The sequence below is a fragment of the Diadema setosum genome, chromosome 10, assembly GCF_964275005.1.
Source record: "Diadema setosum chromosome 10, eeDiaSeto1, whole genome shotgun sequence".
In the NCBI taxonomy this organism is placed as follows: Eukaryota; Metazoa; Echinodermata; class Echinoidea; order Diadematoida; family Diadematidae; genus Diadema; species Diadema setosum.
The window spans coordinates 27,615,732-27,640,468 of record NC_092694.1 but is presented as its reverse complement, the minus strand read 5'-3'; the positions used below and the strand labels follow the sequence as shown (position 1 = coordinate 27,640,468).

General features: G+C 37.2%; 2 protein-coding genes across 2 annotated transcripts in view; both read right to left on the bottom strand.

The window, feature by feature from the left end:
- LOC140234153 (uncharacterized) overlaps window positions 1–7,369 on the bottom strand; it is a 49,958-nt gene extending 42,589 nt beyond the window's left edge. Inside the window, exons 1-2 of the mRNA XM_072314228.1 lie at window positions 7,264–7,369; window positions 6,390–6,668 (exon numbers count right to left, since the gene is read on the bottom strand). Of these exons, the coding sequence (XP_072170329.1) occupies window positions 6,390–6,668; window positions 7,264–7,369 (385 nt within the window). The remainder of the gene's footprint in view (window positions 1–6,389; window positions 6,669–7,263) is intronic.
- LOC140234386 (uncharacterized) lies at window positions 482–5,852 on the bottom strand. The gene is made up of 2 exons (XM_072314436.1): window positions 5,835–5,852; window positions 482–1,156 (listed from the first exon to the last, which is right to left on the bottom strand). The coding sequence occupies exons 1-2, from the start codon at window positions 5,850–5,852 to the stop codon at window positions 482–484; spliced, it is 693 nt and encodes a 230-aa protein (XP_072170537.1).
- Window positions 7,370–24,737: the final 17,368 nt, after the last annotated feature.

Genomic DNA, 24,737 nt, shown 5'->3' with positions numbered 1-24,737 from the left:
CCATAAGAGGTTTCTCATTATCGCACCAATAATATTACACGTCCAAAGTTAGGTCTCACCCAAAACTATACGATCCCTTTAAAACAAAATATTTTACAAAATGCTTAGAGATAGGATTTTCTTAATAGACACTTAATTCAAGAGACAGGTTGTAAAAGAAGTTATATACATGTGACCACATAATTTAAAGAGTATGGCAATGTCTAATTCTAATTGTGACTCCGATCATGAACCGAGAGCAGGAAAAAAGTGTACATTACCAAGATTACTAATTACTTTCTGATTACCTAATAATAGTGGTTGACACATTCATTCATTCATCCATTCATTCATTCATTCATTCATACTTTCATCCATTTATTCATTCATTCATTCATTCATTCATTCAGGTTTATAATATTACCTATAACTGAGCATTAAGTGAGTGTTCTTTACTTTTCAAACATTTCGAGATATCCTGCGCGGCCTGGGTTTGAGACGCTTACAACACTACGTCACTATCACAATTCTTGTAGGTGCTTTCACTGTGTTCCAATTGAGGACAGGTAGTGAAATAAGTGTCTTCAACATCGGGTGGGCACCAGGAGGTGTCATAGGCTTCGGGCTCCGACTCTGGGCACCCCGGATCAACCATAGATACAAATTGCATTTCCTCGTATTCTTGATCCGCGTTCTGGAAGAGTAAGGTGGAATTGGCGATTCCCTCTGGTTGTCTGCAGGGCGTGAGGACCTTCACAGATGGCGCTACGCTTTCTGGGCTTTGGGTGGCGTTCGTTTCTGCAGGCAGTTTAGCCGCTGCGTGGAGGGTCTGGTACGTATGAGCAGTCATTTGGACATTGACACACTCGGTACCCACTGCCTCGCCTCTACTGACTGAGTTACCCAGGCTTCCCCGGCTCCTCAACCACTCATATCTTATCACGAACAGCAGAAGCAGGACGAATAACAATACGACAGCAACGGTGAGTGCGATGACAGATGGGTTGCCAGTCTTCTCGATGACAATACTGACTGGCTTTTCCGATTTCGAAAGGGATGTTGTCAAGGCTAAGATTGCTGAGGGACTAGATGTTTGGATCAAGTCACTTTGTATCTTGATTTCTGTCGTCAGATCTGTCACAAGAAAATTAACCGGTTTAAAGTGAAATTGAATCAACTAGCAATACTATATTTTTATTGCCTTGATGCAGTTCCAAGGAAGGCACAAATTAGACACTTTTTAACCAAGTAGACTTGCTGATCGAGTGTTGCTCTGTATAATTTAACATTTGCTGATGAAACAAAAACCATCAAATGCTTCAAAATTATTCTAAAATGTGAGTTAGGGATAGAAACAACCAATGTAAAGATGTTTATCAGTGTAATCAATGCTGAGTATTGTTTAATTTACAAATGTGAACATTAGCTAGAATAAAATTGTTTCGGGAATAAACTGTCTATATTTATTGTTCATTTAGCAAAAACAAAAAGATATTTCATATATCTTGGGCTATATTGCGGAATTGTACAGTTGTTGTAGGATGTTTCGTGATAAAAGTGACCTACCTATGACTACAAGTTAAATGTGGTCATTCGATTTTCACTTTCTTTCTTTTTTTTTTTTTTTAATTAGTGCTCCCAATAGTAAACAGTGAATCTTAATCCGCATTGCTGGAGTACTGTATAATACAGTATTTGACTATGATATTGCAGTATGAAATCAAAAACCAACTCAAAGCTACTCTAAGTCATGAAGTGCTGAAAATGCACTTGTCTGCATCTGTTATCGGTTATTTCCCTTACTGCAAAAAAAACAACAAAAAAACACACACACACACACAAAACAAAACAAACTTAATACAGCGATGAATACCTGGTTTAATAACGACCACTGAATTCGAAACAATAGAATAATTTGCAGATAAGTGCTTTGTCTTCATAATTAACGCACTCCAAGACATCTGATAACGAAGCCATAATAACTATCACTCTCCGACAAAATACTCACCGGTGGTGGTTCTGTCTTGACAGCTTCCGGAGCACTCTACTAATGCTGTAAAACATTATATGTACAGAAACAGATAAAGGAAGTTAATCAATCCATATTTCTTAATACATATGCATGTGCAGACATAATTCAGCAATATTTTTGTCAACGAAGCGAGCATGTTCGGTAAAATGTGGAATAGTTGTAAATTGACGTTTAGAATAGTTGTAAATGGACGTTTCTGTTCAATTTAGGATAACTCAATTGATTAGGTGATCCGAGTATCCTCTCGGATCACCTTCTGTATCTGTACCGATTCTTTGTTTTTCTTCTTCTTCTTTATTTCTCCGCAAAAGTTGTGTAGGGATTAGCTCAGAAAGTACATTGCCTATGAATGTCAAACTTATACCATATATGGATCGTGTCCCAAAGACGACAATCGAACTAAAATCAAAGTGATCAGTCGACCGTGACGTCACTATGACGTCATTATATGAAAACACATTCTCAATCATATCTCTTTAATGGAATGAAAATTTTCAATGAAATTTACGTCACATATATTTCAAGTCAAGCGCATTCTACTCATATAATCAAAATTCATATTTTCTTTTAAAACGTGCGCGTACGCGCGCGTTGAAATATTTGTATGCTTAAATGGAGCTCAATTTTTTTTTGCACACGTTTCAGACCAATTGGAGCATTTTTTGAAAAATTGAAAAAATTGGACGGACGCGTACGCGCGCGCGCATATACGCACGCACAGCTCATATGCAATACAAATTTCCCGTTTTTTCACACTTATCGGATGCCTGAAATGTCAAGGAACATTTCTACCAAGTCAATCCGACTCAATATGACGTCACACGGGCCCATCAAAGTTGAAATTCCGCGCGCGCGTCAATGACGATATACAGTGCAACAATGCAAAAAAACCGCCAATTTTGAATCCGATTTTACTCGTCAGGATTGACTGTGACCCCCCATTTTCTTTACATATTCTGAAAGCTGATGAGTTGTACATGTCATTTCATGGGCTGGGTATGCTGACAAAATGAATAAAAGATATCAAATTTCTTAATAAAGTAAAAAAAGTAAATTTTCAAAATGACGTCATCAAATTTCAAGTTTACTCAAGCGTATCTCACTTATCCTTTGTCAATTTTCATCTAAATTTCAATATGTTGTAGCTTATGGAATGCTCTTTCAGAAATATATTTACACAATTTTGATTAGATGACGACATCACGTCGAAAAAAAAATGATTGAAGGTAACCTTGTCAAATTTAACCAGTTTACGTGTAATCTCTATGGGAGTGCAATTTTTATAGAAATGAAAATTGACATGACTATCTTTATCGAGCACTAGCTCACTTATGCTTCGGTGAATTTCTCTAAGATTTTAATATGTTGTAGCTGAGAATTTGGGCTATCGTTAATGTGTCTTCGTTTTTTCCATACGTTGTCGGGATCACGTCTAAAAACTTGGTTGAAATTAAAGCTTATCTTCGATGTATTGAAATATTTCTGTCTTTCTGCAACTTTCTGTGCAATAACTCAAGAAAAACATACTGTATCACCACCATTTTTTGTATATGTTTAGTTCATGTCACGAACATTTGTGACCCGCTACAACAAAAAGGTCCTAAAGTCGCGCACAGTCGAAGCCGTGAAAATCGAGTTTGAAGTCAGAGCATTAAAATTGGTCAAAACATACGATTTTCTGATTTTGATATATTATTGGAGTGTAACATGTCTTCTATCATCTGTCGAAATTTTGAAGCAAAATGATCGACGGAAAGATTTAAAAATACCGTTTTTCTGAGCCATGTTTTTTGGCGTTTCAACGAAGCAGAAACTGGTTCGAAAATGTGGATTGAGCGCCACAGATGGGCTCCGCCCCTAACAACGACAAGAGTGATCTCATTGGTCAGTTTGCTGCTTGCTGCTAACCGAAGCGTGAAGCTCGCACACTGCCCAGTCGACTGGTGCGTGCGGGCGGGGTGCGCTATGCTCAGCCGCTTCTCACATCCTGGTCACTGATTAGTTGATGAGGAGACCACCGACGCTGATGTGCTTGAATGAACTCTTCGGGGGTTGCTAGGGCTTACCTTCTATTGTTTAGAGGTGAAAACTGACTAGCGTGTCCCTTGATCGCGATTGCGTCAAAAGGAAGACTTTTAGGGCGCTTTTCTCGAAACAGTGATTTTCTAGGCGTCTCGACATGCTCTCTTTTAACATCGATATCTCCGCAGCCGATTATTTTTATAAAATGTGTTATATATCAATTTAAAGCAGAAAGATTAGGGGATTATATCATGCAATTTTCCAATAATCGACCTCGGTCGACTTTAGGATCATTTTGTTGTAGCGGGTCACATTATTTTACAAAATAACAACTACTTGATCAGACGCCATCTTGGGTATGTAAATTAGGGTCAGAGGTCATAGATGTTTCATCCTGTATCTTGATAAATACATGTCCTGTCTTTCCCATATTTTGCACACGTAAAGACCATGTTACAGGGATCATTTCATAAAATAACCACATTTTGCTCAGATGCCATCTTGTCTGTGCAAAGTGGGGTCAAAGGTCATATGTACTTCTTTTTCTATCTTCTTTATGACGTGTTTTCTCTATGGGAGGGAATTTTTTAGATGTGAAAATTGACATGACTCTCTTTATCGAGCACTATTTTACTTATGCTTCGGTGAATTTCTCTCATATTTTAACATGTTGTAGCTGAGACTTTACACTATCAGGACTCGAATCATTGATTAAAAAAAAAAAAATCGGATCACCTTATTTGTCAGTCTTGACAAATTCCGAGTCTAGTTTTTCATTGTATCAATGTGTAATGAACAGTTTGGTTTCTTTCATAATAATGACCTATTGTCTCTGATATATTTCATCTGTTCTGTAATGTTTCCACAGCATTAGTTGTGACCTTGTATCGTATCAATATGGATATCAAAGATACTGAATTGTTCCTATTTTATAGACATCCCTTTTGTCTCAATTTGGTTTACTCTATTTGATGTCTACGTTTGATGTTGAAGTCATAGTGTATGCGTGTGATACGTAATTCTTAAAAAAGCTGTATACTTTGACAAAATCATGAAACTTGCCAGAGCACCAAGTTTGATGTTTTTCCTAAAGTGTAAAACCGTATTTCCTGTCACTAGCAATGAAATGTTTACGTGAGGCCATTTTAATCTATGATTTGTTTACCATGGTGGTTTCCACTAATGTTACCATACCGGTGACACAATATTTGCAGCTGCGACAATTGCTCCATTTTTTTTCCTCCGAGGACATAGGTTTAGGGTTAGGTTTTGATAGGTTTGTAAGGTTAGTTTGATTTGAGGATTAGGATAAGGGTAAAGGTAATCTTTAAGGGAAGAATTTATGTTTGGCTTAGCGTGCAGATATTTCATGAGAGTCAACTGTCCCACTAGGAGCAAGTGTCATGGAACCCCCTCTCCCACTTGTTCACGCTGACCAGGCTGACACACGACAATTTTTTTTTTTTTTTTTTTTTTTTTTGGGGGGGGGGGGAAATGCATGAGATTGACCACTTCCTATTTTTTTTTTATATTCCCTAAATAAAATTGTTTCCTTACACGATGATTTGTACACTGGAGAGGAAGAGAAAAGTGCAGAAATACCCCCCCCCCCCCAAAAAAAAAAAAAAAAAAAGAATAAAAATATCAAACCAAGAGTGCGTATACGTATCGTATTATGTGATACCCTCCAATTCAACAGGGTAGTTTTGGGCATGTCAATCAACGGAACAACATCCCGAATGATATTAAACGTGCAAGTGGGGTGAAAAAAAAAAAACCCTCAAGCAATTTATAAACTTACCTGTTTAAAAGGTGACATAACGATTGTCAGACAATGACCTACACATTCTCTACACTCTATTATTGCCTCTGTATTATGATTGTTTTTGCTGTTTTCTTTTAATTTCCTTTAAGTGCTGCATAGCGATGACCTTCCAAATGCATTATGCGATACACAAGAAGGGTAATGATTATGATGATGACAATGATAATATTTGTGTTACTTTTGAAGTTGATTGCGCAGGTACGGATTCTCCCTAGTTAACTTTGCAACTTCCACCATTAAACATAACATGTAAATTTCCGATGCATGACCGCCCACACGTGAGGTCATTCAGAGCAGACCGCACAGAGATTACAAATGTAAATACTGTCCAGTCCCGTATAATCCTTTACGTCCTGTATTGAATTAGCTGATTTATAGCCTTTTTATTTTGTATGGAGGTGGGAGAGAAAATATGAACAAAAACAATAAAAAACGACTGCAAACTAGGTTACTAAACAACGCGTCTTTTGTTGTGTATAGTTAACCCTTGAATGCGCTAGACAAGGATTGTTCTAATAAAAAAAAAAATACCTTTGTAAACACTGATCCTTTGTTTTCCTCCACAAAACGTTTGAATATCTCCAGAGCATGGCTGTCCACAAAGGCCTTCATCCAAAGGGATCTGCTCAGAGCAGTTGAACATTCTGGAGCAGTTGCATTCGTCGCCTCGAATGGCCGCATACACGAGGTCATATGCCTTGCAGGAATTGACGCAGCTCCGTGGACTTATAGACCCATTATACTCCGATAGGTTTGCATTCAAATCCGCTATCAGACAGAACGGCTCGAAGCAGCCAAGGTAAGTTGCACCTATCGATGAAGTATATGAAATCATCACCTAAACAGTGATAGTAGTTTACATAATGCTTGTTTTACTGATTTGAAAGGAAAGCGTTTTTCATCCCAAAGACTGGCATCGTAAAACTTGAAATACTCAGACACCGGACTCGGAATAACATTATTTCGTATGAAAATTGCATGCACTAAGGGATATATTTTGTACGACACACTTAACTTTTCCCCCTGAATGGGTATTTCCTGCAATAACCCCTCCTCCCCCCCCCCCCCCCCAAAAAAAAAAAAAATCACCTATTAGTTGGTATATCTATATACTAATGAAAAAAATAAACGGTAATTAATTGGTTGCAAATGATGTCAGACATGTCACATGTCAGGTGGTACCAATATCCGGCCTGGCCCATCGACTAAGGTGGATGAAATCTTTCGTTACTAGGCTTTTCGAAAAGAAACATACTTAAACAGTGAATTAGAAGAAATGGTATATTACAAGCCTGTCAAGGTTATTACTCAAACGTTAAAAGCCCACATCCAAGGGAAACATGAAATGCTACCTGAAAGAAGAATTTCCAAAAATAACGCCGGTGAAATATGGTTGCTTGCTCACCTTCTTCATAGTTTTCGTTTGGGATGTACAGTGAACTCAAATTCTTGAAGCCCCGAGTTTCCACAGAGTAGAGGAATATTCCCAGGAGCATCAACAAATAGGTCATAATGCAGAGCGTTGGCTGTATCTACCACCAGCAAGTTTGCCTTGTGCCAGTAGTTTCCCGGATGAGATGAAGATTCTCAAGTAATATTTCCAACAGCACTACATACTATCTAGATTAGCATTGTGCTTATAGTTTGTGAATAGCCATCCGCTCACAGCGACAACCAACACCCAACGCTGAACTCATTTGACCTGCTTATTTGAAAAAAAAAAAACACACACACACACAGACACATACACACATACATACGCGAAAAATACACACTCATACAAAAAAAAAAGCTTTGAAATTACAAATAATCTAAAACAAAGGAACTTTAATTCCTTACCCATCTTAACAATGGACAGAAAGTGCGCTCTCAAAAAATGAAAAGACAACCCTAAGACAAAAGACAAAGAGACAAAAGATGTTTTGTCTTTTCAAGTGTTCATTTTCACTCAGCGGTGTTCATTGCAATAATGGAACAAAGAGGAAACACAAAACACTATAGTAACCGCTACGGATTAATTGACTATGAAACTGAAAGATTTCACGATCATTAAGTACATCAACATTATTCAAGCATGATGTCAGTATGAAAGCATCATCCTTTCAAAAGTTATTAGAGTTGAAAGGGGAAAAAAAATTTCAGGGTTTCCCAAGGGTTCCATGCGTCCTGTGAAAACTAATTTTGCATCTAATGCAGCATGTTGTGTAACACAACAAAGTTATAAAGAAATTAATCTGCATGTCTAGGTAGAGTTAGCATATGAAAAATAGCTTCTTAGGCATGTATCTCCATGAAATATAAGGAAAACAACTTCCGGCTAAAGTCAGAAACTGTATGGAACACACGCGCACATGGTATACCTGCGTACACACAAACATTATACAAACACTCACAAACCTGAAGTGAAAGTGACGTCAACGAGTGAAGACGGTAATCGAAGGTAATGGAAATATCAGCACATTCTCCTCATTTTACATTAATATTTATACATAATTTGTTTGAACACATTACATTTGGTTTGTTTGTTATTTTGTTTGTTTGTTTGTTTGTTTTGGTAGAGCTGAAGTTACATGTGTGCTATATAGTGCACAGCCTGAACAGCCTGATACCTAAGCCCTTTGCCTTTTCAGACATTCAGACAGGACTGGGTTATTCTTTTTAATCTTCTCTTCTTCTTTTCTCATCACCTCGTCTTCTTCTTCTTCTTTTTCTTCTTCTTCTTCCTCTTCTTCTTCTTCTTCTTCTTCTTCTTTCATTTGCCATTACTCAAGATAATATTCACATCCACATTAACAAGAAACATGTTTGAACTTGGTATAATGGAGAACAACAACAGCAAAATATGAATGTTTAGTCGTTTCCCTTTGAATTATATTCGATGAATTTCATACCACACATCTTTAGAATAAGATCTAGCTTTTATTCATTGCACATTTATTTACAATATATGCGATTTAGTGACCATTTTCGTCTGCCCAAATACAATGTATAAACGTAACAGACTCTTTTATGATAAGATCAGAAATGTGTTCTAAACTGCAGCAAAATGAACAAGACATCTTAAGTGAAATCTAGGTCTCTTTATCCATAAGTCGTACAAATAGTAGCAGATGCAATGGTCCAAACGAAGCATCTTGTCAATCAAGAAACACAATATTTTGGGACATTTTTTTTTCTTGGAAGCTTTGAAAGCAATTACATACAATGTATTAAGAATTTGAAACTATACAATATAATTGCATATATACAAGAGGTATATATGTGACCGTGCACCTCAAAACGAACATAAAGTCGCACACACTGATTTTGCGTGAGGACTGAAAATAAGTGAAATGGGTCAACCTAACCGAACTTGACTTCTTCATATTTTCTGAAAGAGTGGGTCTTCTTTTACATTATGCTAAAATTTGGCATCATAAAACAGGCAGGAAAGTGTGTTTGTTTAGCAGTTTATCTGGAACATTTTTGATAGAATAGTGTGATTAGGTGTGTCTTTAGAATCCATTTTTCATTTCTGAAAAACCTTGTCCACACTCTTCACTTTCAACTCTAATAACTTTTGAAAGGATAGTGCTACTGCTTTCAAAGTTGGCATTAATTATGGAAAGAATGTGTTAATGAGACATGCTTAATTTCAGTTTAATCTGATAATCCCTTCATTGTTGTTACTCTGGTGGTTTACTTCCTGTTTTTTGTCTAACTCATCGCACAGCCAGCACGGTTTGGTAAAGATTAAGCGCTTGAATAGACTCTGTACTTCAGAGCCTCTTTTCTCAGTTCACACTTTTCCTTAGTTTGTGCTTTCTTTCCAATATTTAGATAGGTTAGGAGAGTCCAATTGATTTGAGTTATACATCATTTTAAAGCTTAAAGTCTGCTCTTTCAGAATATGGTCTTAACTAAAAATTCATGTTTGGCGACTTTTTGTTTGTTTTGAGGAGCAGGGTCACATATATATATATATATATATATATATATATATATACATACATATATGACCCTGCACCTCAAAACAAACAAAAAGTCTTCCGCCCGACAGCAAGTGTTGGTTCTAATCCTTATAGCATGCAGCGGGTACTGCTTTGTTATTCAAATTAATGATTCTTCCGTCGAGATGTTTTCATTGCAACTGATTGACAAATTGCCCTACATCGACGTAAATAAGCACTGAATTGATCAGTGTTTTAGTAGTAGCCATGATAACAAATCATGGGCGTACATACTCGAGCAGGATTCAAACCTACGACCTCCTGATTACCGGACAGGCGTCATCTCCACTAGACCACCGAGCTTTCGCCCGACAGCAAGTGTTGGTTCTAATCCTTATAGCATGCAGCGGGTACTGCTTTGTTATTCAAATTAATGATTCTTCCGTCGATATGTTTTCATTGCAACTGATTGACAAATTGCCCTACATCGACGTAAATAAGCACTGAATTGATCAGTGTTTTAGTAGTAGCCATGATAAAAAAATCATGGGCGTACATACTCGAGCAGGATTCGAACCTACGACCTCCTGATCACCGGACAGGCGTCATCTCCACTAGACCACCGAGCTTTCTCCCGACAGCAAGTGTTGGTTCTAATCCTTATAGCATGCAGCGGGTACTGCTTTGTTATTCAAATTAATGATTCTTCCGTCGATATGTTTTCATTGCAACTGATTGACAAATTGCCCTACATCGACGTAAATAAGCACTGAATTGATCAGTGTTTTAGTAGTAGCCATGATAAAAAATTATGGGCGTACATACTCGAGCAGGATTCAAACCTACGACCTCCTGATCACCGGACAGGCGTCATCTTCACTAGACCACCGAGCTTTCGCCCGACAGCAAGTGTTGGTTCTAATCCTTATAGCATGCAGCGGGTACTGCTTTGTTATTCAAATTAATGATTCTTCCGTCGAGATGTTTTCATTGCAACTGATTGACAAATTGCCCTACATCGACGTAAATAAGCACTGAATTGATCAGTGTTTTAGTAGTAGCCATGATAAAAAAAAAAATCATGGGCGTACATACTCGAGCAGGATTCGAACCTACGACCTCCTGATCACCGGACAGGCGTCATCTCCACTAGACCACCGAGCTTTCGCCCGACAGCAAGTGTTGGTTTTAATCCTTATAGCATGCAGCGGGTACTGCTTTGTTATTCAAATTAATGATTCTTCCGTCGATATGTTTTCATTGCAACTGATTGACAAATTGCCCTACATCAACGTAAATAAGCACTGAATTGATCAGTGTTTTAGTAGTAGCCATGATAAAAAATCATGGGCGTACATACTCGAGCAGGATTCGAACCTACGACCTCCTGATCACCGGACAGGCGTCATCTCCACTAGACCACCGAGCTTTCGCCCGACAGCAAGTGTTGGTTCTAATCCTTATAAGCATGCAGCGGGTACTGCTTTGTTATTCAAATTAATGGTTCTTCCGTCGAGATGTTTTCATTGTCACTGATTGACAAATTGCCCTTCATTAATTTGAATAACAAAGCAGTACCCGCTGCATGCTATAAGGATTAGAACCAACACTTGCTGTCGGGCGAAAGCTCGGTGGTCTAGTGGAGATGACGCCTGTCCGGTGATCAGGAGGTCGAAGGTTCGAATCCTGCTCGAGTATGTACGCCCATGATTTTTTTAACATGGCTACTACAAAACACTGATCAATTCAGTGCTTATTTACGTTGATGTAGGGCAATTTGTCAATCAGTTGCAATGAAAACATCTCGACGGAAGAATCATTAATTTGAATAACAAAGCAGTACCCGCTGCATGTTATAAGGATTAGAACCAACACTAGCTGTCGGGCGAAAGCTCGGTGGTGTAGTGGAGATGACGCCTGTCCGGTGATCAGGAGGTCGAAGGTTCGAATCCTGCTCGAGTATGTACGCCCATGATTTTTTTAACATGGCTACTACAAAACACTGATCAATTCAGTGCTTATTTACGTTGATGTAGGGCAATTTGTCAATCAGTTGCAATGAAAACATCTCGACGGAAGAATCATTAATTTGAATAACAAAGCAGTACCCGCTGCATGCTATAAGGATTAGAACCAACACTTGCTGTCGGGCGAAAGCTCGGTGGTCTAGTGGAGATGACGCCCGTCCGGTGATCAGAAGGTCGTAGGTTCGAATCCTGCTCGAGTATGTACGCCCATGATTTTTTTTTAACATGGCTACTACTAAAACACTGATCAATTCAGTGCTTATTTACGTCGATGTAGGGCAATTTGTCAATCAGTTGCAATGAAAACATCTCGACGGAAGAATCATTAATTTGAATAACAAAGCAGTACCCGCTGCATGATATAAGGATTAGAACCAACACTTGCTGTCGGGCGAAAGCTCGGTGGTCTAGTGGAGATGACGCCTGTCCGGTGATCAGGAGGTCGTAGGTTCGAATCCTGCTCGAGTATGTACGCCCGTGATCTTTTATCATGGCTGCTACTAAAACACTGATCAATTCAGTGCTTATTTACGTCGATGTAGGGCAATTTGTCAATCAGTTGCAATGAAAACATCTCGACGGAAGAATCATTAATTTGAAAAACAAAAAGTCGCCAGACATGAATTTTTAATTAAGACCATGTTCTGAAAAGGCACACTTTAAGCTTTAAAATGATGTATAACTCAAATCAAATGGACTCTCCTAACCTATCTAAATATTGGAAAGAAAGCACAAACTCAGGAAATGTGTGAACTGAGAAAAGAGGCTCTGAAGTACAGTGTCTATTCAAGCGCTTAATCTTTACCAAACTGTGCTGGCGGTGGGATGAATGGGACAAAAAACAGGAAGTAAACCACCAGAGTAACAACAATAAAGGGATTATCAGATTGAAATGAAATTAAGCATGCCTCATTAACACATTCTATCCATAATTAATACCAACTTCCAAAGCAGTAACACTATCCTTTCAAAAGTTATTAGAGTTGAAAATGAAGAGTGTGGACAAGGTTTTTTAGAAATGAAAAAGGGATTCTAAAGACACACCTAATCACACTATTCTACCAAAAATGTTCGAGATAAACTGCTAAAAAAAAAAAAAAAAAAAAAAAAAAAACACTTCCTGCCCGTTTTATGATGCCAAATTTTAGCATAATGTAAAAGAAGACCCGCTCTTTCAGAAAATATGAAAAAGTCAAGTTTGGCTAGGTTGACCCACTTCACATATTTTCAGTCCTCACGCAAAATCAGTGTGTGCGACTTTATGTTCGTTTTGAGGTGCACGGTCACATATATATATGAAGAGTTTGTTCGCAAAAACCGATAAGTCCATTTTTGAAGATTTTGAAGTACGGTCTCTGTCATTAAGTACAAAATAACACCTTTAAAATGATATATTGGTCATCACAATCAAAGGTACATTTTTGAAGTTATGGTCAAAAGAAGCCAAAATTTTCTTATTATTCTCTTTATTTTTCTTGACCTTTAATCGCAAATATCTCCATTTGGCAAATATGGACTTATCGGTTTTTGCGAACAAACTCTTCATATATATAAGAAGATGAAATTCATTATTGTTTGTTTAATTCCATCATCCAAAAAGAAAAAGAAAACATAATTCAAAACGGTACTCGTTGTCAATTTGTCAGGGGATCGTCCGAGGGGGAGAAGAGTTTACAGACCTTTTAGCTGCATTGTTTGGAGGTTTTACTTTATTCAGTCACTTGTGTTATTTGCATAATATTTCCTCGTCGTAACATTAGATTTTGGACATTCCAGGGACGAATCTTTGGAAGATTAAAACATGTTAACGACAATGAGACTTTATCATTCACCATGTCTATCACGGAGTATTGAAAGAAAACGTAACCACAAGTGCTCCTGTTGGTATGGAGGGAAGGGTTGGGGGAAGATGAGGAGGTGGAAAAGCAAAACTGGAGGGGACGGAACTTTCTCACTATATTTTGATTTTCGATAATTTTCAGATATTTATGCGTTATTTCATGAAGACGTGTAAAAAGAGCTTGTTTCGTTTGCAGCTTATAAAAGAATTACAGTACTCTCCGCGTAATCGGGTATCGCTTAAAATGGTACTTCATTTAACTGGGTAGTAATGTCAAAATTAGTTCCAATGTTCATTAAAATTACCTGATAATCGGGTTGCCTCTCCGCATAAATGGGTAAATAATTTTCTTCTTACCCACATTTTATCGCAGATATAACACTTTAAGAAATCATGAATGTCAAATTTTCCACGGCTAATCGCATTCTCTGCTTGATTTGCAATTTGCATTTGGGGAGTGATTAAACATGAAAACACGTGTACCAGCACCGACTTGCCACACGTAAACGAACGTTACACAATAGCTGGCACTCACAACTGCATAGACAGACAGGAGTTGAACACACTTGAGCTCCACCCTTGCTCCACAACAACATTCACAAAACGAGAAGTTTGCAACGAAAATCAGGCCATGCACCAGCTCCATAATTTTGCTTTTCCCCAAACAGTCACTTCTCGAAAAGTAACCCGATGTTCTACATGACTAGTGCACGCAAAGAGACATGTTCATTTCGGAAAACACTTGTGTATTGGTGAGGAGTCTATAGTCAAACGACAAAATTTTCTGAAGACATATTTGTCCATAAAAAGAGTGTAAATTATTGCTCGTGACTGAGCAAGACGGGGTAAGGTATGTATAATGTGCCATGCAAGCACACGTGTTAAGCATACAGTGTAGATGTTTGGTGCAGTGTACAATGCATGTACATACACATTGTGTGTGTCAATTGTGAATGAGATGTGTTCTTCTGTTAATCGGGTACTCCGCTTTGATCGGGTAAGAAACGCTCTGCCCGAGCCTACCCGATTATGCGGAGAGTACTGTATCTCAAACCCAAAATACATTCTACTCAGACACAAATATTCAGGTAAACACACACATGCACACACACACGTACACAGCAAACGCTCTCATGCGACTCAAGTACCAAGAATGAAACAAGATAAAGAAACTGACAAAGCGGAAAGAGTAAAGAACAAGGAAAGAATCGCATGGGGTCATTTGGTTATCAAGCAAAACTTCTGACACTTCTGCTGGAGTTCCTCCATTTTAAACGTCATAAAATCATCCCTTTAACAGAAGTAATAAATTTCTTCATCGTTAAAAAAACAATGTTTCCAGACAACGTATTTTATGAAAACATTGGGTAATACACGGTTTACACCTCAGATTTAAGCACACACCAAAACACACACACACACACACACACACCAAAACACACACACACCGAAACACACACGAAAACTAACCCCTTTTGTCACTCTAAGATCCGCTCCATTTTAACAAAAATACCGGTTGGATTCTGTCTTTGGTTTCTTTGTTTTTTCGAATCTGTAGTATTTATTTCTTCTTCCAATATAATGAAATATCCAGTTTTGTCATTGTGACAAAAATAAATGTCTTAATTACGTATCTCTTTGAAATATACAAGCTTGTGAAAGGAGTCTAATTTTCAGGGTTGTAAAGTGGGACACTGGAAAAAAAAAAAAGGAGATGAGAATGGAACTTTGAAATAACAAGATAACCGGCAATCGCATGTAATCAAGGTATAGAAACACAATTGTACCATAATTCATATCCATGTCTATATTCCTACCAGGGCCGGCGGAGCGTTTTCAAAATTGTGAGGGCCACTTCCGGGTTTCATGAGCTAACAAGCCAAAAAATAAAAAATAAAAAATCTCTATCTATTTCTATTTTGTGCCACGTACTTCCGGGTTTAAAAAGTGTGGGAGCCCAAAGTGATGACACCTTATGTATTCCTTTATATGGTGCACAAAAAAAGTGTGGGGGCCAGAGCCCTCACGGCCCCCACGGTTCCGCCGACCATGCTTACTCATGTTGATATCATCATATCATTACTTGTATGTGGACAAACCTTTTTTAAAGCTATTCACCTTCTGATCATTCCTTACAACTCAGACCGTTCTTATTCCTCTGACACTCATTGCGTTGTTCTTACACTTTGTCTTTAAGTTAGAATATGTTGAATGCCTGCTATTTTTAGAGTCAATTCTGTCATTATTTAAATTCTATTCAACAGAATATACACCACATAAATCGATATTAGACATGTAATTGAATATGACTAAAACGCAAAACGTACAAAAATAGGATTATGATACTCTTAGCTGTAATATACAGGGTCAACAATAGCTGTTCAAAAGGAGCAATGATTCTTGTAGTCTCCTTGGCAATTATTATGGTAATGATGAGTTGTGGTTTCAATCACAGTGTGTCAAAGGACAGGGAGCTTATTACTCGAATGGTAAACACGTATGAAACATTTTCATTGTACTGTCAAGTAGGATCCGTTATCAATGGATGTTGTAATTACCCGTGACCTTAGTTGTTTCTATGGGCAATTTACTTCAATTACTTTTCTAGACTTTTGCATGTGTTTCGCGTTCTTTCTCTTTTCATGTTTATACTTGTGTTATACACACACAGGTCATGTGTATATAATGCACAAACACACATACTCAAACATGCGTATATATATATATATATCATATACAATGTATATCATACAGTATATAATACATAATCATACAGCTGTATGTGTGTATGTTTATGTGTGTGTCTGTGTATTTGTATGGTTAATAAGGGACCATAGTGAAAAGCAGTTGCGTTTTGTACATTTGACTGGATGGCGATTGAGGACTCATATTTCGTCGCATCGTATGCATGCAAGCTATTCTTTTTTTTTTTTTTGACATGTAGTTCATTTTGTTGATTAAAATGGTCATTTCGTCGACGAAATGACTGATTTCGTAACGAAACAGGCCATGCGACACTTGGCGCTCAATTCAAATTGTCCATGGTTTAAACCATGGTTTCAATAGTACCACCTTCGTGAATTCGGGCAGGTGTGTTTAATTAAGTGGTAGGATATCTCACAACAATGAGGTCGACGCTTCCAAGACTTGAAGTCGTGCTCTATTCAGCACTCTGAATGTGATAGTATAGTATTAGTAGGGATGCGGAACGTCTAATGGTGCTGGCAACCTCGCCTGTCGAAGTGGACCAAGACTAAGGTCATAAGTGTGCTTGTCTAGAGTTCCGGCTTGCAGAGCTCCTTCCTTCCATTTACGGCTCCTAGCGAGAAATAGGTCAGTAATTAACTATATTAAATAAATGAATAAGTGACGATTTCTAGAGCCTATGTAGAGGATGATTTATCCAGAACGTAATGATGAATACATGTATACGGAAAAAATGGAAGTACACACATTGATGAAACACATCAATAGCCAATGAGGTAAATCGGGCACTAAATCCTTATTTATAGAATGCTTTAACATTTTGACTAATTTCATGTACAGTCAGTGGTAATTTATATTGCTTTTAAGCATGAATACTTGAAACTTAAATGCAGTTTGTGGATATATTACAAAATATTTTTTTCGAGCACAATAATGCTGCCAAAATTTATCCTTTAAAGTTTAAGCGTAAATTCATGACATAATATCATTTTGATTTTTAACAAAAATGTAAAAAAAAAAAAAGATCGTGTTTTTTTTTTATGGATTTGTTTTAATTGTTCCTGTGTAATAAATTTCTGGAAAAAATGAGAAAATTAGAAACAACAACAAATTTTGGTCGTCCAAGAACGAGAACAAAAAAAAAAAGACATATCTATTAAATTGTCAAAAAGTGGTGGGTAGCCCAACAATTCTGTTAGCTTCGGGGCGACCGCTAATGCCTTCGTGTGTAGATGTATAATGTCATACACTTAAGATCCATTCATAATATTAGAAACCCAGTTTTATGTACCAAGAATTGGCAACGGTTTGGGTGGTGGTGGATGATATAGAAAGGATGTAAGATAAACATCGATGGTAACAATATCGAAATGTGTCAGTTACCTCTTAACTGGCCTGGTTCGGCCGTTCCCCTAAAATTCTCAGGTAGGGCTACTTATAATTTTTCATTTCGAAGTCCGGTTCCCCTACCACAGTGGAACCACCGCATTGCCTGGTTCGCTTACACGTGTATAGTTCAACGTCATCATTAATGTGTGCATTACCTAATGCACAAGACGCAACCGGAAATGGCGAAGATCAGAGCGCCTCCTGTGACAGTCGCTGCAATATAGTGGATCAAGCAGGTGGACATTTCTTCTTCTGCTGTGTGGAGAAGTACAAAGAGTGATACACCCATCTCCAGAAATCCCCTCCCTCCACCCCTCCCCTTTTAAGAAAAGAAGTTTTTCGGCCGCAACATTTTTTTTTTTTTCTGAAAGTTGCTGATTGTATTGTGCACGGCATGATGAACAATGAATGTGTTTACTTTTTGCTAGTCTGTTCAATACGCTAACCATATTTCATATTTTCTGAAAAAGCAAGTCTTCTTCTACATTATGCTAAAATTTGGGATCATAAAACGGGCAGGAAAGTGTGTTTTTAGCAGTATATCTCGAACACTTTTTTTGGTAGAAATAATGTGATTAGGTGTGTCTTTGGAGTCTTTTTTTTTTTTTGCATTTCTTAAAAACCTTGTACACACTCTTCACTTTAAACTCTAATAACTTCTGCAAGGATGATGCTACTGCTTTGAAAGTTTGGATTAATTATGAACAGAATGTGTTAATAAGGCATGCCCAATTTCAGTTTAATTTGATAATTCCTTCATTGTTGTGACTCTGGTTGTTCACATATTATTGTTTTCCCATTCATTGTACAGCCAGCACGGCTTGGTAGAAAATTAGCGCTTGAATAGACACTGTATTACAGAGCCTCTTTTCTCAGTTCACACTTTTTCCGAGTGTGTGCTTTCTCTCCAATATTTAGATAGGTTAGGTGAGACCATTTGATTTGAGTTATACATCATTTTAAAGCTTAAAGACTGCTCTTTCAGAATAAGCTCTTAACTAAAATGTCATGTCTGGCGACTTTGTGTTCGTTTTGTGATGCAGGGTCACATTTGATAAAATATTGAAATGCATTTATAATAGTGAAAGAAATTAGGCTTGAGGCGGATGTTGATCTCTTGTTCTCCCTTTAAATCGAGTTTTCGGCTTCTTATCAGACCTTCATCAAGATATACCAACAGAACACACATTATATGCAATGATGTAATCATTGCAACGTTATACAGCGCAATGTCGTAAGATCTAATAATACCAATATACATGATTTTATATTCATATTTCTTATAATTATGTAAAGAAAATTTAGGTACGAAGTCAAATAAAGCGATGGACAAGACTGTCATTAGTGAACGGTAACACTCATTTACAATGTCAATTTCATTGGTATCATGGCTCTTTAATTCCTTTTCAAGTGGCATATTTGCACACAGAAGCCGAGAGGAGAAACAAAGATATATTGCTATATGTGAGCACTTTATGTGAAGATATGTCAGCCTCATACTCAGTCGTAGATGACAGTTGGAGTTGGAAGAATTTACCTAAAATGTTGACAAAACCCGATTCATATTCATGATAGTTACAGACTTTACAAACTTTAAAGACATGTACTTGTACTTTGACATCATCATGAATAGAAAGTAGATGCAAGAGCAACAATTTTGTGTTATATCTGTTAGTCTCTTCACTGTGAATGATCCAGTGTTAAACCATATCTTTTTTTTTTCTGCCACACGCAATGGAAGATTTACGTGACACCATTATAACCTTTGCTTTCCCTGGCATATTAGTTTGTAGTGGCACCCCCCCCCCCTCCACCTGCCCACAGTAATCACGCTAACACATGACAACTTTGAAAACTTAAAAGACCACACATGTTTTGCAAAATGTGTCAGTCCCTTATTTTGCGTTATGTTCCTTGGTGAATTCATTGTTCTCCCTTGCAGCATGTTTTTTACTGGAGTGAGAGAGAAAAGTGCAGGAAAGGAACAAAAATACTTCCAACCAAAATTTCAGTAAATATTATAAGTGTGTGTGCGTGGGACTATTGTTTATGGTTTCAGCTTAACCCTATAAAGCCCAAGCAATTTTGACCGTTCCCATTGCAGGCCCAAGGGGGGGGGGGGCACATTGTGCTCCCTATATAACTTTGTTATTGTTTATTGTTTCATCGTCATATTTGGCACAAGGGTAGAGTAGCTCATACTCTACATGACTGCATACTTGATTTTTTTAAGGTCACCAATAGAGGGCGCTATTTACCAAAATATAAAGAAATACATAGGAAATATGCTAAAAACATGATTTTTCTGTATAATGTCTTTATCCCCAGTATATATGTCTTATCACAGACCAATATTTTTCATATTTGCAAATGATGTGCAAGTCAAAGCTCATTATTTGTTATGGTTGAAATTTCTCAAGGTCACCACATGGGGGCGCTATTCATAACAAAATAAAGAAGTACATTATGAGACCTGTAATGTATTGTCTGGGATAGGTACATGCATAGTTATCATATTTCATATTCCTATAATATTGGAATTTTAAGTTTGAAGATTGATAATGTGATAAACAAATGATATTAGAGGTATAACTTGGGTGAAGGAGTGAAAATGACACAAAATAGAACGGCAATCTTTAGAAAATATTGTTATTTTCAAGTATCTCTATAATATCTACTGTTTTATGCTGTTGTCACAGAAAAACAAAGGAAACAGTAGGAAAAACATTTCAGGGCCATAATTACTTCACATTTTGCTTCTTCAGGAAATTTCAGCCAAGAAACGCCTATTTCATACATTATAATATTGTTAATTGGAATTGGAACAGAAAAATACGCAAAATCTGACTGACATGGTTGTCAGTTTATGGTTGCCATGGCAACCAGCGATATCAATATATTATAGCTAAATTATACAGGGTGGCCCAAAAAGAACGGAACGCCTAAGATATCTAATTTCAGCAATATCGTTGCAAATATGTCATCATGTCGCATGCTATTAGAAAGGCCATTATTTTTCCAATAGAATGACACCAAGTTGTTTTCAGTTGACAGTGTTATTGTCGTCGGGTCGTGTCATTCACAACGGTAACGGACAATGACAGCCACATTCCACACGTTGTGAACGTTACTGCTTCTATGGCAAGCCGAATTCTCGCTGATTTCGGTGTCTCTGAGAGAGCAAAATGATCACATTTTGAAAATGGCAAGGGTTGACAAAAATGGTCCTAAAATCGTAACGCATTAACTGAAATTAAAGAGCTTGGTGTCATTTTCTTGGGGAAAAATGGCCTTTCCAACAGTACGCAAAATGATGACACATTTGCAACGGTATTGCTGAAATCAAAGATCTTGAGCGTTCCGTTCTTTCTGGGCCACCCTGTATACCAAAATGTTCGGAATAAGATTTTAGGAAAAGTCACCAAATTTGGTTAAAATTGGATTAAGGGCGGAGGAGTAGCGATCGAATGAAAATCTGGTAGTGGGGCAGAATGTGCCCCCCCCCCCTACTTATGTTTTATAGGGTTAAATACTCAACTACGGGGCATTCTTAATATACCTTTGTAAACACTTATTGCTGATCGTCCTCCAAAAAACATACATGTACATTGCTTCTACATGGCCGTCCACACGTGTTGTCAATGAGAGCAGACTGCATAGAGCAACTGAATGTCCTGGAGCAGTTGCATTCGTTGCCTCGGACGGCGACATACACGAGATCCTTATCACTGCAGGATTTAAGGCAATTCCTGTAGATCGACCAGTTGTGATTATACCCAGATAGGTCTCCAGTCGTGTCCTTTGTTAGACAGTACGGTTCGAAACAGCCGAGGTAAATTGATGAAGTATGAAATCATAACCGTATAGCAATGGTATAGTTTACATGATTCTCATTGTAACGATTTCAAAAGGAACGTGGTTTTCATCGCAGAGACTGTAATCATAAAGCTATTTGGACACGGGACTGGGAATTCCCCCACTTTGCATGATAATCCCATCCGCGAAAGAATATGAACCGTCGTTAATTCATTATTACTTGTCTTTTGTTTTTCGTGAGTGTCCCATATCGTACAAGCTTTGCTTTTTTTTTTTTTTAGTGGGAACCTCCATTTCCATTCCTATCCTATTTTAACTTGTACTCTATTTACATGTATAATATATTTAAAAATGTATATATATTTCTGTTTTATGCATTCTTTATTCACGAAATGTCACCATTAACAATCACAGAGCTTGCCTTATCAAGCAACAATTAGGACAATCCCTGCTTGCGGAACTGCATGGGAAGGAGCACGTGAATGAAATACTTCGTTGCGATATAGGTTATTGGAAAAGAAGCATGAGAAACGGTATATCAAAACATGTCAGGGATATTACTGATACATTTCATTTCATTTCATTTTTATTTCATTTCCGGCCAAAGCATATAATATGACAATTTCATATAAACAAATTATTAAAGTACAATGTAACTATTACATTTCCAAATGAAATTTAGATACACGTCATTTGTTTACATGAATCAATAAACATACTAGTTGAAAAAATACATGGGCACAATGTGACTGAATCATAAGAAAGAAAAGGTCGGAAATGGAGGGGACTGCTAAAAAGCCAAGCTTGTAGAATGCAGTCCCCTCGTGAGTCGGGAAAATCATAGTAATAATGCAACAAGACAATTTGACATAGTCCTCGGGAAACAGAAAATAAAACGAGTATATAATACGCACATAAAACGCACATTAAAAGCTTACATCAAAGGAGATCATCAATGCGAAATGACTCCTCACAGAATCTTCTAAAACAATAAATACTCCCCCCCCCCCATATACTATAGGTAGATGATTATTCCAGATGTAAAGTTTATAATTACTTACCTTCTACATATTTTTCTCTTGAGATGAACATGGATGTCGAGTTCTCGAAGCTCTGCGTTTCCACAGAGAAGAGGAATATTCCCATGAGCATCAAAAAATAGATCATAGTGTAGGGCGTTTGCTGTGTCTACCACAAGCAAATTTGACTTGCGCGAGTAGTTTCCAGGATGAGATTATGTTTTAAAAGTAATATTTCCAACAACACTTCATACCATAGTTTAGCATTTTCTTATAGTTTGTGAATAGCCATCCGCTCACAGCGACAACCAACACCCAACGCTGAACATAATAATGACCAACCAATCTGGAAAACACACATACACACACACACACACACAAACGAAAAATACATTCTCATTCAATGAGAAAAGACGGACACGTAATCAAAAGCAAATGGAATTTAATTCTTTACCCATCTAAACAATGAACAGAAAGTACACTCTCTGGAAGAATGCATACAGATAAAAAAAAGTTCAGATTTCAAGCGTTTATTTTCACCCAGCAGTGGTTAATTGCCATAACGGAACAAAGAGTATACAAAACACCAAAGTAACGGCTACTGAAAGTTTTCACGATCGTTATTCAAAATTAAATTTATTCAAAAGTGATGCTAACTGTCATTACAAAAGCATTATCCTTTCAAAAGTGAATTGAATTGAAAGAAAAAACAATTTCAAGGATTTCCTATAAAGGGTTTCACAATCCTTAAATTTGAGGAAGCCTGGACTCATTTTGTTGTTGTTGTTGTTTTTTATTGATGTTATGACTTATTTTGCGTATACGTTTGATGGAATGTTTGAAATTTCAAGTCCCAAAGATGTAATTAGTCTTTGAAAGCGACTTGAGCGTGAGAAGTTTGCCATCCCTTCGTGGGTAACTGTTACTTTAACTGCCGAATTAACTGGGTTTTTTTTATTTATATGGAATTAACTGTTGAATTTGTACATGTTATGTGACCCTCCATCACAAAACGAACAGAAAGTCGCCTGACATGAAATTTTAGTCAAGGGCATAATTATTGTAAAAGAGCAGACTTTAAGCTTTAGAATAATGTATAACTCAAATCAAAGAACTCTCTTAACCTATAAAAAATATTGGAAAGAAAGCACACACTCAGAAAGGTGTGAACTGAGAAAAGAGGCTCTGAAATTATTAGTGTCTATTCAAGCGCTAAATCTTTACCAAGCCGCGCTGGCTGTGCGAAAAATGGGACAAAAACATGATGTAAACCGCTAGAGTAACAACAATGAAGGGATTATCAGATTAAACTGAAATTGAGCATACCTAATTAGCACATTTGGTCCATCAACTTCCAAAGCAGTGGCATTATCCTTTCAAAAGCTATTAGAGTTGAAAGTGAGGAGTGTGGACAAGGTTTTTAAGAAATGAAAAGGGGACTCTAAAGACACACCTAATCACACTATTCTACCAAAAAAAAAAAAAAAACAACAACTAAATTTTCCTGCCCACTTTATGATTCCAAATTTCAGTATAATGTAGAAGAAGACTTGCTCTTTCAGGAAATATGAAAAGTCAAGATCGGCTAGGTTGACCCATTTCACCTATTTTCAGTCCTCACACAAAATCATTGCGTGCGAATTTTTGTTCCTTTTGTGATGCAAAGTCACATATGATTGTTCAAAGATCAGGTGCACATTTTTGATAACAATTTTTTTTTTCAATCGATAGTGAAAGGTTTGAAATGGCACACGAGTGTTACTGTGTTAACGAGGAATGTAATAAGAAAAGACAGGAAAAAAAAACACCTTTTGATTGTTTGGTGATTTTCTCATGATAGAAAAAAGCACATATTTGCGTTGCCATGGAACGTAGAATGCCAAGACAAAAATTCGAAGTTACACAATAAATTGTCATGTTTTATTTAGCAGTAAAGCTCTTCAAGCATACACGAAGAAATGTCATCAGTTCGTAATATTTCGAGTTATATACGTTGATCTACCAAAAAAGACAAATCGAGCAATATTTTGTTGAACCATATCATCTTTGCGTCATCCTCATGATTTTATTGTTGACACCGCGTTAAAGTTTAAAATGTCTAAATCACAAGATTGTCTATTGGAGCTCTCTGCTAAAAAGAAAAAAAAACATGA